Raw genomic sequence first — 14,793 nt, 5'->3', positions numbered from 1 at the left:
GCGCCCATCTCACTTAAGAGGCCGGGGGCCAGCGCTGTCCGGAGACACTTCCGGGTCACGTGGCCAGCGTGACGAAGCTGCTCTAGCGAGCCAGCACCAGTTCCGCACACGGAAACACCGTTTACCTTCCCGCTATAAAGCGGTACCTACTTGCACTTAGGGGTGCTTTCGAACTGCTAGGTGGGCAGGAGCTGGGACCGAACGACGGGAGCTCACCCCGCCGCGGGGATTCGAACCGCCGACCATGCGATCGGCAAGCCCTAGGCGCTGAGGTTTTACCCACAGCACCACCCGCGTCCCCATTTTCACAATAGTTCCTATAAAAAAAATCACGGAAAGGTTGTTGCTGCTGCAAAGAACTTGTTGGCTGTGCTTCACTTTGTGCTTCACATTGAGTGTATCTTTGAACCTGCTTGTTTCTCCCTCGGTCTCTTCTGACTTGGTCTCCCCTGACCATTTCCAAGTCTTTCCCAGGTTCTTGTCGGACTTGCATCCTGCCTGGTCGCTATTGCTTTTCCCTTGCTTGTTTGCCCTAACTTTTTCTGCCCTTGCTGAAGCATACAGCTTCAGTCATAGAATTAAAGAGTTGGGAGGGAGCCTGGAAGGCATCTAGTCAAAGCATCCTTCTCAGTGCATGACCTGCAGTACAGAATGCAACTGCATGAACTCTGAGAATGGCCTCCCATTCTCTGTTAAATACCCCTAGAGATGGAGAGCCCGTCATCTCTTGAGGCAGTTTGTTCCACTGTCAAACAGCTCTTACCATTAAAACACTCCTAATAAGGTTCAGTTGAAATCCACTTCCTTGCAATTCCCCTACATTCATTTTAGTACAGTCATACCTCATGTTACATCCGCTTCAGGTTACGTCCCATGGCGACCTGGAAGTACCGGAAAGAGTTACTTCCGGGTTTCACCACTCGCGCCTGTGCAGACGCACAAAATGATGTCATACGCAGAAGCAGTGAATCGCAACCCGCGCGCATGTAGACACACCGCTGCGGGTTGCATTCCTTTCAGGTTGTGAACGGGCCTCTAGAACGGATACTGTTCACAACCAGAGGTACCATGGAGAACAAATCTGCTCCATTTTCTATGCGATAGCCCTTCAGATATTTGAAGGCAACTACAACATCCCCCTTAATATTTTCTTCTCCAGACTAAACATATCCAGTGTTTTCAGCCACTCCTATTTGGACTTGGTTTCTGGACCCTGCCCCCATTTTGGTTGGTCGCCTTCCTTTAGACATGTTCCAGTTGGTCAATTCCCTTCTTAAAATGTTTCACTGAGTACTGTCCTCTGTGATTGCGATGCTTCTACCTTCTGACTTGGCCCCTCTGACGCAGCAGAAAGCAGTGGTAGTGGGCGTTGGGTTACATTGCATTAAATGGTCTTAGAAATATAATAAGGGGAAGGATGGGAAGGGGTTAGACCAAATGTTTGACTTGTTCAGTATTCAGTTTCAGTTTCCAGCAGAGACGAACCAGATGTTCCGTGGAAGGGCATGAAGGCAACAGCTCTCCCCAGTTGTTTAACCCCAACATTTGGTATTCACATGTACACTGCTCCTTGGCACTGGGGATTCTATTGATGTATTATGGCTATAGAACCATAACTTTATATCATTTTTTTAAAAAGTCTGTCTAAATTTGTTGCCATCACTATGTACTGTGATTAGTGAATTCCACCAGTTAATTATGGATTGTGAGTAACAGTCTTTCATGAACCTACTGCTGCCCATCAATCTAACTGGGTTACCACAAGTTCCAGAGTTATAAGAGAAGGTATAAAAAAGAATAATGGTGGCGGTGCTTGCCTTTGAAGTCTTAAATGGTCTGAAACCCAAGTATCATTCTTTAAAATAAGCTCGTCTGCACAGTACAATAATCTTCAGATATCTTCATTTTAGTAACTCTGCCATCTCAGGTGATAATGGGGAAAGAGTCTTCACGGCGATGGTGTCCTTCTTTTGCAAAGCTCTCATCAGAATGACCCACGTCAAAGGCATTTTAATTGTCATTTTATGTATGCTGCTTTTTATTGCTTTTATCAGCTTTTTCGTTTCTTTGGTTCTATATTTTGTTTTATTTGTAAGGCACCCAGAAAATATATTTTTTTAATTGAAGAAAAAAATAAATACAGTGGTACCTCGGGTTACATACACTTCAGGTTACATACACTACAGGTTACAGACTCCGCTAACCCAGAAATAGTGCTTCAGGTTAAGAACCTTGCTTCAGGATGAGAACCAATCGTTCTCCGGCGGTGCAGCAGCAGCAGGAGTTCCCATTAGCTAAAGTGGTGCTTCAGGTTAAGAACAGTTCAGCTTAAGTACGGACCTCCGGAACAAATTAAGTACTTAACCCGAGGTACCACTGTACTGCTTCTTCTGTACAGGCGGCAGCTCTCCAAGCCTTCGGGCAGAGATTTTTCACAGTCTGTCTACTTGCAATCTTTCTTCATCTGCAAATCATACACTCTGCCACCAACCCAAGGACCCTTCTTTGTTCCCCACCCTGCATTTTGTCAGGCAGCTGGGAAGGCAGCTGTTCTCTCTAGCGCCAACTCCTTCCAGCTATGGAAATGGGAATTTCCATATGGCTATGTCATAAGAAGTTAATTCTGTTTACCTTCTTTCCCCATGGCTAATGTACTTTCTGCAACCTGCTGTCCTTCCACACCCTTGATGTGTAAGTTATACCAACTTACCAGCATGTATCACATACTGCTATTCACGTCACTCCTGAATTTGGGCCATCGTGCAGTGTGCTCATTTATATTTGGATATTACATCTGATATTTCAAGCTACCATAGGAAAATAATGCCACTCAGTTCACATTTACTGCTTATAACCATGGGTCATCACAGTGCAAAGCAGGGGAGAGGGACACGAGACAACAAATGTGATGATAAATAAAACAAAATCAAGCATAAATCAATAAAAAGCAACTTTATCAAAGCCTTGCAGTTGCATCAATGAGTAGAATAACTTACAAGTCCAGTTCAATCCCATCATACCAATTTCCAGTTTCAGTTTTAGTAAGTAACCATTAACCATAGTAAAACATACAAAAATAAAAACAAAACTATCAAAATAATCAAACTTCTCCAACAGTATCTTCCACATTTGCCTTAGAAATATGGTTTGCTCCTTTGGCTTGTCACTAAGAAATCAGGAACTCTTTTACCTTAAAAAGCAAAATAAATGAATAAAAATCTATCTTCTGACACACAAATCAGTTGCTACTTTTTTTTTTTTTAACAGATCAGTGATATATTTTCTCCAATAACTTGAGCCAGTGAACAGTGAAACTGATAATAGGCAAGTCCTTGACCTCATCCAACCCACTGTAGCAGATATAGGAAGTGCTTTTTTCTAGAAAAATAGGTGCTGGTACTCATCATGAATTTGTTACAGTAAGTGCCACACTTTTTAACAACAACAAAAAGAGATGCTGGTACTGTGTACCCTTGAGTACCCCCTGAAAAAAAGCACTGGATATAGTACCTTGAAGGTCAATCTTCTTCAAGAAATGTAGGTAAAGGTAAAGGTAAAGGTACCCCTGCCCGTACGGGCCAGTCGTGTCCGACTCTGGGGTTGTGCGCTCATCTCACTTAACAGGCCGGGAGCCAGCGCTATCCGGAGACACTTCCGGGTCACGTGGCCAGCGTGACGAAGCTGCTCTGGCGAGCCAGCACCAGCGCAGCACACGAAAACGCCGTTTACCTTCCCGCTATAAAGCGGTACCTATTTATCTACTTGCACTTAAGGGTGCTTTCGAACTGCTAGGTGGGCAGGAGCTGGGACCGAAAGACGGGAGCGCACCCCGCCACGGGGATTCGAACCGCCGACCATGCGATCGGCAAGTCCTAGGCGCTGAGGTTTTACCCACAGCGCCACCCGCGTCCCTCAAGAAATGTAGAAGGCCTTACTTGGAACGTAGCAAGAGTGAGGTCCCTCCTGAGGTGACTCTTACTGATTTTAAATGAATTCTCGTGGCAGAAAATAACGTGGTGTGCTGAAAATTAAGACAGAAGTAAATAGTTGAGACAAGCAATTCCTTGAATACTGAGTGGAGATATCTCTGCCTCATAAATCAGGGATAGGCAACCTAAGGCCCGGGGGCCGGATGCGGCCCAATCGCCTTCTCAATCTGGCCCACAGACAGTCCCAGAACCAGTGTGTTTTTACATGAGGAGAATGTGTGCTTTAATTTAAAATGCACCTCTGGGTTATTTGTGGGGCATAGGAATTTGTTCATTCCCCCCCCAAAAAAATATAGTCTGGCCCCCCACAAGGTCTGAGGGACAGTGGACCAGCCCACAGCTGAAAAAAGTTGCTGACCCTTGCTCATAAATCTTAAGGGAGCAAGCTACTGAAATGTGTGAAATGCGAGAAAGAGAGAGGGGTGTCCATGAGCTTACACTAAACTGTGGTTTCACAATACATGCAAACCAGACCAACCTCTAAACTGAATCAATGCCTTCTACTAGATTAATAAATAACAAGATAAAAGTACAAGATTTCTTTATCTGCCTGTCACAATCATACAACAAAAACAAATAAAAGTAGTAAAAACCCTACACAAATCTGGAGCAGCGTCTCTAAGGCGGTTGGATGGTGCCTTCTATTCTTCCTTCCAGCAACTCCTGCAGCCAAGCTGGGTGCCCAACATATTGCTCTGCTCTCCTTTGGACCACATCAACGAGGCTGGGAGAGGGGTCCTGACATCTGGGCAGCCCAGGACCTCCATACACACTGCCCAGGCTTTGTGCACCGGGGAGGTCACTTAGGTGCTGCTAACACAGAGGTTTTATGTCACCCCCCCCCCAAAGCACACTCCATTCGGATGCCAGGAACAAAATATTTATTTATATATTTATCTTGCTGAATGTTTATGCTGTCTTGATGATGCTTGGCACTGCTTTTGTTTTTGCTCCTGGCTGTAGCTTTTTGGCACAATTTTGTTCTTCACCCTCACTGTCCAAGGCTCATTTGCCCTCGCTGCCTTTTAATCAGATTACCACCACCCTTTGTGATTTTCTTTGTGGGCGTCCATGACATCACTACAGCAGATGTTGCACTGTGACATCATTGACAAAATCGTAGGGAACAAAAAAATCACAGTGCAGCTTAAAGGGCAGTAAGAGAGGCTAGTTCACATATCCTGAATATTAGAGAGCTAAATTCCACAACCATGGCATAATATTCTTTCAGAAAATCCAATCAGCTAATCTCTTCCTGTGCCCCTTTTCTTATTTTGATGAGATGAAGATGTTATTAGACTGAGTAATTCAGTTTCCCAATAGATCAGTCTCCCAGATTAACTCCGTGTGTTTTCAACAGGCTGTCCTCAATGTTGGGAAAAAGTCATACTGCAAGCATGTTCAATTCAGAAGGCACATTTCAAGTGTGATTAAGCTGTAACAGGATAGGCTGTTTTCCTCTGGACTCTGAGCAAAAGCACAAATCCCTTTTGATTCATTCTCAGCAGAGGAGATTGCTTAGTGATAACTGGCTAGGAGGAGGAGGACTATACAGATTAGTTACTGAATATACAGATGTAGCAGCATGGACACTCTTTCTGGTGGACAAAGAGGCAAATAAGGAGAGATTTAAACCTATTCAAACTAAGAATGTTCATATAAATAACTCTGGTTTCATCTGAGCTAGAAAGGCTCAATATAACAAGATTTTTTCTCTTTAACTTAGAGTCCTTTCCTTCACTAGGCAGAGATTCCTACAGTCCTAGGCATGATTGAACAGCAACAGTAACAGAATTTAAAAAAAGAAACATTTAGTTCTGACTTAACTATCAGCTGTGGAGAACCTTAATTTCACTCCTTGATTAGACCAAGATTAGACCAAATTCACAAGTTTGAGAATGGCAGAACAGAATTTCCCATATCTTCTAATAGGAGGCCCTCCAGTTTCAATAATACCCTCAGAGGCAAAGACAGGTAACTCGCTTCTTACACAAGGGCCAATGTGTAGATGCAAAAATGCTGAAAACCAGGCAGCCCTAGAACCACCCCTCCTACAAGGAGTAAGGCTGCTTGTCCACAGAGGCATCAACATGCCAGGGCAATGGGGGGGGGGTAACGTTGCATGCACAACATCAGGGTGTTGGGAGGGGCCAGGAGGTGAAGCCAAATGTGGCAGCAGGGTGGCTTCAATGGCCGGTAGCTCTTGTTGTTGCTGCCGCTGCCACCACCAGCAAGGGGCTGCTTCAACCCTTCTTCCCTTCCATGGCAGGAGGAAGAGAAGGAGCTGGCCACTGAAGCCGTGCTGTGCTCAGCTCTGTGCTTGGCCTTCTCCACCCCCTGATTTTTTGGGATGTTGGAGGGCTCAGTTCCCAGGAGTTGGCACCCTTGCTTGCCCAGCTCTGGGAAGGAAGAGCAAGGGCTCTGGGATCCCACCAGAGCCCTTGCAGTTACTTCCCAAAGCCGAAGAAGCCCGTGATTGCAGGTGTGGTAGGGGGCAGGAAGAAAAGCAAATGGAGGGTGAGTTTCCTCCACCCCCCCTTTTTTAGCCACCCCATCTACACATAACTGCGATCGCACAAGTATAATAAAGATAAGGTGCAAGCTACCTGTATTAAAAAACGCCTTACGAATTAAGGCATTGTATTTGTGATGATAAACTGGTGGAGCATCTTCTCCACCATTTATTTGACTTCCCCAAATAAAGGTATGCCAGAGCTAAATATTTCACACTCAGCCCTTTTAGACTCTGGCCAATTTAGTATAAAATTGCGCACTTGCTAGATGGTGGAAATCTGGCCTAACTGCTAAAGAGGCTTGTTTTTGTAAATGCCACAGCTAGACACGATGAAATAGATTTTGAAAATAATCCAGTTGATTGCACAGTGACCCAAAATGCTGCCTTTTCCCTTTCAGTTTCCTTTTTAATGATGCAGTGTATCCTCACTTTCCCGATAGTCTGCTTTTGTTCAGACATCCTGCTAGCCAGCCATGCCTTCCTTCAAGATGCCACAACCTGTAAGGAGTCCAAGCAGTGCATTCCAGTTTCCAGTTTTCTTTTACAATCGGCAGTAAATATTCCATGCCTGCTGGGCATGTTCAGTCCCCTTTTAAATTGATGGGGTTGGGAGTTGCCCTCTTTATGCTGAAGATTTTTTGCACTTCTACAAACCTGAGGGTTGCCTTGAGTATGTTCATACTCTTGCTTCTCAGGACCACTTGTCAACATTTACCACCTGTGTTCAGGGATGAATATTTTTCTACTTCTTTATCATAGCTTTGACAATAACATCGATGAATAATAATGGCAGGAATTACGTAACTCAGTTATATAACTGAGGTCAGGGGAGAAGCATGTTCTTGACACCATGGGAAGCAGGTAGGTGGATGAGCATGTATGGTTTCTGCTGACCACATCCTTTCTGCTTAATCAGGAACTGCTGCTCTTCATCTGAACCATGATGGCACCAAAACCTCAGCCTTCTGAAGGCATTGTCTCTACATTTTGAAACTTTGCTGACTGAAACTATGATACTTAGCATTTTTTAAAGTAATATAGGTAGACACTGCCAGAAACACAGAGCTCAGCATATATTATAGAACATATTACCAATCTGCTGTTTGATCTAGCAGTTCTGCTAACTTGGAGACAGCTGTCCCTTTTCATTTTTCACACTACCACCTCATGTGGTATAGGGTAGACCAATCATATGATGTTAGCAAAATCCCAGCAAGTATTTTAGTAAAAGGTTAGGCACAATTTAGGCAGAGGGTGTACCAAGCAACAAGAAACGGAGCTGACATTTTGCAGAAGGCTAATCTTAAAAATTGAAATGGTGACTGTCAATGCAAAAAGTGTCAGAGGAGCACTTGACTTGCACTGCAATCCTATACGTTCCTGCTCAGAAGTAAGCCCAATTTAAGTTAGTGAGAATTGCTATTGCATAAGAGTGCATAAAGTTACACCCTAAATTGTACTGAACTTTAAGACTTCAAAATAAGCTTATGTTCACTGAATGCAAGTGAAGTAATGTACCAAAATATATTTTAGTGGGCAACACTGAGGTTTGGGAACGTGTATTGCAACCAGAGGAATAGGATCACCATCACTGCAGTAAATCAAAGTCTAGATTACAGGTTTCCAAATCCTCTTAATTTGATTAAAAATAATCATCTTTATAAATTGATCCATGGTTTTATATCTGTTTGGAAAAATTTTTTAAAAGCTGTTCCTCTCTTGACTGAAGTTTAATAGCCAGGGGTCCCTTCTGGTAAGAGTTATAAATCAATGGTATATATAAGAACTAAGAACTAAGACTGGTTTACTGAACCAGACCAACTACAAACTAGCCTAGTGTATTTCTTCTACCAGTGGCCAAGCATATGCTTCCATAAGCTCATAAACTTGATCTGAAGGTCTTACCTTGTTATTTCAGCATTGGATACCAAGAAGTGCGTTGTTCCTGCATATGGAGTTCTGCAGCTATCAGCTGTTGTGGCTGAATGGAATTACTGATCATTAAATGCTTTATTTTTTATTTAATTGACATTTCATTTGCTCCTTAATTTTACTGAATGCCATAGAGCAGGTATGGGGAAACTGTGGTTCTCCAGGTGGTGTTAGACTCCAGCTCCTATTATCCTTGACCATTGGCTATGCTGAGTGGGACTGATGGAATCTGAAAGGCTACAAGTTCCCCACCCATGTTCTATGGATACTAATTTGATCTAAGAAACTAGGCTATCTCACCTTTAACAACCCAAAGGGCATTTGCCTTCTGCAGTGTTGAAAAGGAACAGGTGCCATGCTTTGGTTCATGAACGCACACACAAGTACTCCTCTCATCCAGAGTCTCATGTTGATTCTGATTTGCAGAAATGTGACCTCACCTAGCAGAGCTTCCCCTGTCACTACAAAAGAAAGGAATGCTCTCCACATACAGTGCTTTGTAGATGTAGACCAGATGAGGGAAACATTTAACACTGCAGATGTTGTACAACACCCATCACCCCTGGCCATGCTTGCTGAGGCTGATGGGAGTTGTAGTTCAACAACATCTGCAGGGGTGGGGAGGTTTCCCACACCTGATTTAGACCTTCCCTCTCCTTCTGGGTATGGGATTCCCACAAGGAATCACAAGATCAGGGTGAGTGAGTTCATTCACTTGGTCCAGAGTTTCTCCATGAAGTCATCATTTGAAAGCATAAGAAGATTATCAATTGATCTATCCCTGGTCACTTACAGTATATGACTTCAGCATGGCTTAGGCTAAAGTAATAGTAGATTTTAAACTAGGTGCGTGAACTAGCAAAAGTTAAACCTTTTTTATGTCTCATTGATTCCAGTGGAAAGGTAAAGTGTGTGCTTACATTTCCCCCATTGAAAATGCTAAATGTTGGCCTGAAAAGGCCTTATTTTTGCAGTCCCTATGCATGCACCCTAGTCAAGGCCAACCCTGTTAAACCTACATGACTTCATACATACCACGCCTTAGCGTGTTGACTTGAATGGATAATAGGTATAATATGGGTGTTGATAAATCATGGGGTTAGTCGCACATTAGAGTACAGTGGTACCTCGGTTGTCAAACGTAATCTGTTCTGGAAGACCGACTTCTGAAACATTCGACAACCGAGGTGCAAAGGGCCATCTGCAGTTTTCATTGAGAAAATTGAAAAACACACCACAGAAGCCATTCAACTTCTGAGGCGCATTTGAAAATGGAAGCAATTACTTCTGAGTTTTCGGCGTTCGAAAACCGAAACGTTCGGCTTCCGAGACACTCAAAAACCGAGGTACCACTGTATTATCATTTTGGGGCCCAGTCCCACCTGGGCTTTCTGATTGAGTAGCCTAATTCGTAATTCATAAACATGTCTTATTTCTTCATTCCTTCCCTCGCCCTATTTCTTCCAGGTACAGCAACAAGAAGCTGACTCTGACAACACAGTGCCAGTCAGTGGTAATCTGGAACTATTTATAACGGAGCCTGTATTAGACGAGAGATTTGTTTTCAAATCTTCCCCTGTAAGAAGCCCTGCTTCTGGAAAGTCAGCGTCAGAAAAAGTCAGTGGCAAAAACAGATTTCCAACGGGCAGTGCAGTGCTGGAAAACTCTGCTGGCCTTTGTGTGTCCAATGGGACTCTTAATGAGAGGGAGCCATGCTGGGATCAAACTCTTCATCTCACAATCACGAACGATACGGCAAGCCGCAATGTGCCGCCTGGAGCACAAAGTCACCCCAGTGTCACTTCTAAGCAAGAAGGCTTATGTGACATTCTGACTCCTTTGTCTGTGCCCAATATACAGACGGAAAGAGCAAAGGCCTGTGGAGGGAAGCCCCGTGAGTCTAACGAGGTAAAAGCAGTCCATGATATTCCCTGTGCTCAATATCTGTCCAAATCGGATTCCCAGGGAATCTTGGAAGCTGCAGAACCTGAGGTCAGAGATGCTGATTTATCATCCATGCACGAGCAGTTACAGATGCTTCTTTATGAGGGAGAAGACTGGGGCTGTGACGTCACTTGCGCAAGCAGCAAAGTTGAGAGTTCAGCAGCTGGGACTGACGCTGCCAAGGAGGTTGAAGGGCTGAACATTGCTAGGGATGTAAGCACTAGGCAGCATGTGCCAGGAAATCTAACAGAAGATAATCAGCTTGTCACAGAATTGGCAGGAGTAATGAAAGTCCACACTGATTACTGCAGTGCGCTAAAAGGAGATGGAGCATGTAGCTGTACAACCACGGACAACAGCTCTCTTGCACTACCTGCAGAAACAGATGCCATGTGTCTGTGCTCTGCCTTTGGACACGAAACAGAAAAGCCATCTGTTCATCCATTAAGCAGCCATATCCAAAAGGAAAAGCCTGATCATAATAGATCTGCTCAGATGTCTGCTTATCAGGAAGAAACAATTATGACTGATGGTGGCTTCCAGTCTTGTAGAGTAGAATCTCCATTCAAACTTACAGAAGCTCCAGGCGATCCTTTAGAACGTGGCCAAGAAATGTTAAAAGGCCTACCTGCTAATTATCCCAGCCCATTGTCTTGTATTGAACAGATTGTACATTGTACAGATGGCCCCAAAGCAAAGCAGGCTGACGAGATGCCTACTAAAGAGTCTCATGTTACACTGCGCCACTCGAGAATAAAAGAGTGTGCTAATCTTGCTGAGCTTTCACTGAAAGAGGATTCATCCAGTAATTTCTCTGGCAAAAATAATGATCAATTTGGAACTGAAGAACACTTTTCAGTTACGGCGGTTGATAAAAGCGTTGCAGAGAAATTTCAGGAGAAAGGAACTGAGTCAGAAATGAAAGCTCAAAGTGACAATAATTGTGATATTTATCATGTTTTGAGAGGCAATAATGGTAAAGATGTTCAAGCTGTATGTGATGCACAGAATTGCAGCTACCACACGGAAGAACATAGTTCAGTTTTAGCTACTGAGCCTAAAGCTCTTGAGGCCAATGAAAAAATAGAGGGGCACAAAGCAGAACCAGTGTTCACAGCATCATACAAAGTTAGATTCTACACTGAAGTTCTGTTAGAAATAAACAAGAACAATGAAAATGACATGAGTGAAGAAAATAGGGACTTTGGGACAAGCATAGGGCAAGCTGCCCTAGAATGCAAATATATGATGCCACCATCAGATTCTCATCAAACGGTATCAGAAAAAAAATCTAGCATTACTGACCATTTAGAGTTAGGATTGGATTTTGCATGTTCTCCATTGGAACCTTGCAAGTCAGCAGCTTTAAACACTGTTCAGCCTTCAAGTATTACCAGAAATGAGTGTCACAGTACAGGTCAGGATAATCAAAATGCAAGCCATATGGTAGGTAATTCAATCATTTGTGCTCAGCATCAGATTCTACAGGAAAGCATATGCGAAGGTTGTAGTACAAACGAACTAGTGTCAGGAAAGTTTGGTACAAATGCACCAGAGGCAGTTGAAAGCCTAAGGCAAACTGAGTCCATGCAAGTCAGAGTTAAGAAGGATAAGGATGAACATTGGCAGAATCAGTATGAAAGGGTGGTGGAGAAAAGTAACACTCAAACAGTCCAGTGTGAGAGAGAAAGACAAATGTCTATTTCACATGATCCTGAGGAAACTGAAGTAGAACCTTATATGAGGAATCTAATCGATTCAGAACACACACATTCCTGGCACGAAAACAGTGAACTACAACAGGATGAGTACCAGCATGTAGGCAGAGAAAGTCAGACCAAAATAATCCCGTGTGAAAGGGGTGCCGGAGAAACTCAAAAGCCCACTGAATGTAACCTAGAGGAAGTGGAGCCTTACATGAGGGCACTTATTAATTCAGAACAGATGTATTCTTGGCATGCTATTACAGACTTTGTGCATCCATTCGTGGTCCTTTCTGGTGAGCAAGCTGGTGTGTCTGAAGGGGGATTAGTGGGAGAGTGTGTAGTTCCATCTATAGGTCACAATCAAGCCACAGCATTCACAGATGGTGAGAGGCAAAGCCTAAATTCATCAGAGCATGCAATAGGGGACTTAGTCAGCATCTTGCCTTGTGCCTCCAAGAACAGCCATCATTCTCAGGAACAGCTGCCACAGGTCAAAATTCAGCCATGCACTTCAGGAGCAACTGCAGGAGAAGGGAAGACAAAGTCGCAGGAATCCTTCAAACCCTGCAAGGCACCCTCACATCACAGTAGCACCGAAGACGTGAAGCGTAAGCAAGAAACCGTAAAGAAGAAGATGGCACCAAAGGTACAAATTAAGAAGCCGCGCCTTGAAGCAAAGGAAAATGTTTGCAACCAGGCCAGCTGTGTCAAAAAAGTCTCAAAAACAGAGGCTGGGCCAACTCACAGGGAAGAGAAGAGGGAACAACGGAAACTGCCTTGCAAAAAAGACAGCAAAGGTAAGTTTAGAAACTGATTTATTTTTTTAAATTGTCCTTACACATCAGCAGTCCTTGGGCAGAAATTTTCCTAGGCTCCAGACACAGGTCTTTCCTGTCTTTGCTTTCTGAGTTGCTTTGTAGGTGGAGATGCCAGAGATCAGGGGTGCCAGCTCTAGGGGCCTAGCCCTTGTTGGTCTCCTCAGTATTTTAGGGAGAGGGGCCGGGGTCCCCCAATGTCCCATAAGCAAAGAGGCAAAATGCGGAGCCTAGCACAGTGCGGATCCAGTGGCCAGCTGCTGCTCCTCCTTTTCCTCCTACTGCCATGAAGGGGAAGGAGGGTCAAAGCAGAGTCCTGCCAGTGGCCATTGAGTCTCCATGGTCACCATGCTGAGCTCCACCCCTAGTTGCTCTTGATGTCCTGTGCCAGACGTGTGTGATGTCATGTGTGTGACATTGCCCCCCTAATCGGCCTCACAAGCTGGCACCTCTGCCAGAGATTGAATGTAGAAACTATTATATGCAAAGCATGAGCTGTACCACTGAAGTATGGGCTCTCCCCAATTCAATATTGTTTACCAAAAGAGAAGTATTGCTATCATCTGACGTCTCAGTCCCATGAAATGGTTATTGTGAGAAATCAGCTATTGCATACATGCTTAGTTTTCTCTACATCTTGTGTGCCCTTCCTTTTATTAAATATAATATAAAAAATGTGGTTTAGAATTAAATCAAACCACTCTGGTTTAATTGGATTGTGGACAGTGCTGCTTAATTAGACTCAGGGCTAGTGATAGTTTGGCACATGAACATATGTGTGAAGCTGTGGCTCCCATCTTCAGGGCCAGGGTTTGGACTCAAAACAGGGTTAGGGAACCAGAGGATCTCCAAGTACTGCTAGACTATGAATCCCATCATCCTGGTTGGCACCGATGGGAGTTGTTGTCATACGCCATCCTAATATTTTAAAAGATTTTATAAATGGAAATAAATAAACACCAGGAAGCTCAGAGGTTACCCACCACTGACTTAGAACATTTAAATAAACATTTATAAAGAAATAAACAATATTATGGAAGAATATTAATTTGCTTGCTACAATCGCTTCACTCGTGTTTCCCAAACTTGGATGTCCAGCTGCTTTTGAACTACAATTCCTATCATCCCTGACAATTGGTCTTGCTAGCTAGGGTTGATGGGACTTGTAGTCCAAAAACAGCTGGAGACCCAAGTTTGGGAAACGCTGTTCCAGGGTAAAGTGAAAAGGTTGATTGATTTTTCATCAGAAAAGAAACCCATAGCCCTAAGCAAAATAAATCTACATGGTTCACAATCTACAAGGTGTATGCATCATTGTTATTTTTAAACTCTTACATTTGCGGTACAATGAACTTACAGGAATGACATGTCAACAGACATGTAATGTCTAAATTGGTCCTGAGGTTTTACTATGTGTTTAAGCCACTCACTGAATTGTGTTTTACTTCAAGCACCAAAGCTGGTGAAGAAAATCCAAGCTGAACTGTTCCCTGACCTCTCTGGAAATATCAAATTGTGCTGCCAGTTTAGTGAAATTCACGAAGACTCCACCATTACATGGACTAAAGACTCTAAGCTACTTGCCCAAGTTCACAGAAGGTAAGGAGAGCTACGCAATAAACATACATGCTTTTCAATGCCATTTGGATGGGTGGAGGGGAGTGTGCATGTTAGGGAGTGTGCTAATTTTGATGACCAAAGCTCTGGTGGTATCATGGGATGGAGAGAAATGACAGCTGCACCTAGTGAAGAGATATTGTAATAATGGATTACTTCAACAACCTTCAGATTGTCTGGGTAACATTCATTCATTCATTCACTTCTTCTTCTTCTTTGGCGATCACTCGTAGCCGAGTAAGATTGTCATCCATAAACACGGTTTTAACAATGAG

At 43.6% G+C, this 14,793-nt stretch overlaps 1 protein-coding gene across 4 annotated transcripts in view; it reads left to right on the top strand.

Moving 5' to 3' along the window:
• The window catches only part of ALPK2 (alpha kinase 2), a 62,890-nt gene that overhangs the window by 26,013 nt on the left and 22,084 nt on the right, over positions 1 to 14,793 (top strand). For all 4 annotated transcript variants that reach the window (XM_053408789.1, XM_053408788.1, XM_053408790.1 and 1 more), the window contains exons 5-6: positions 9,904 to 12,883; positions 14,353 to 14,500. In XM_053408789.1, the coding sequence (XP_053264764.1) occupies positions 9,904 to 12,883; positions 14,353 to 14,500 (3,128 nt within the window). The remainder of the gene's footprint in view (positions 1 to 9,903; positions 12,884 to 14,352; positions 14,501 to 14,793) is intronic.

This window comes from Podarcis raffonei, chromosome 11 (genome assembly GCF_027172205.1).
Source record: "Podarcis raffonei isolate rPodRaf1 chromosome 11, rPodRaf1.pri, whole genome shotgun sequence".
Lineage (NCBI taxonomy): Eukaryota > Metazoa > Chordata > Lepidosauria > Squamata > Lacertidae > Podarcis > Podarcis raffonei.
This window is presented reverse-complemented; position numbering and strand designations above follow the sequence as displayed.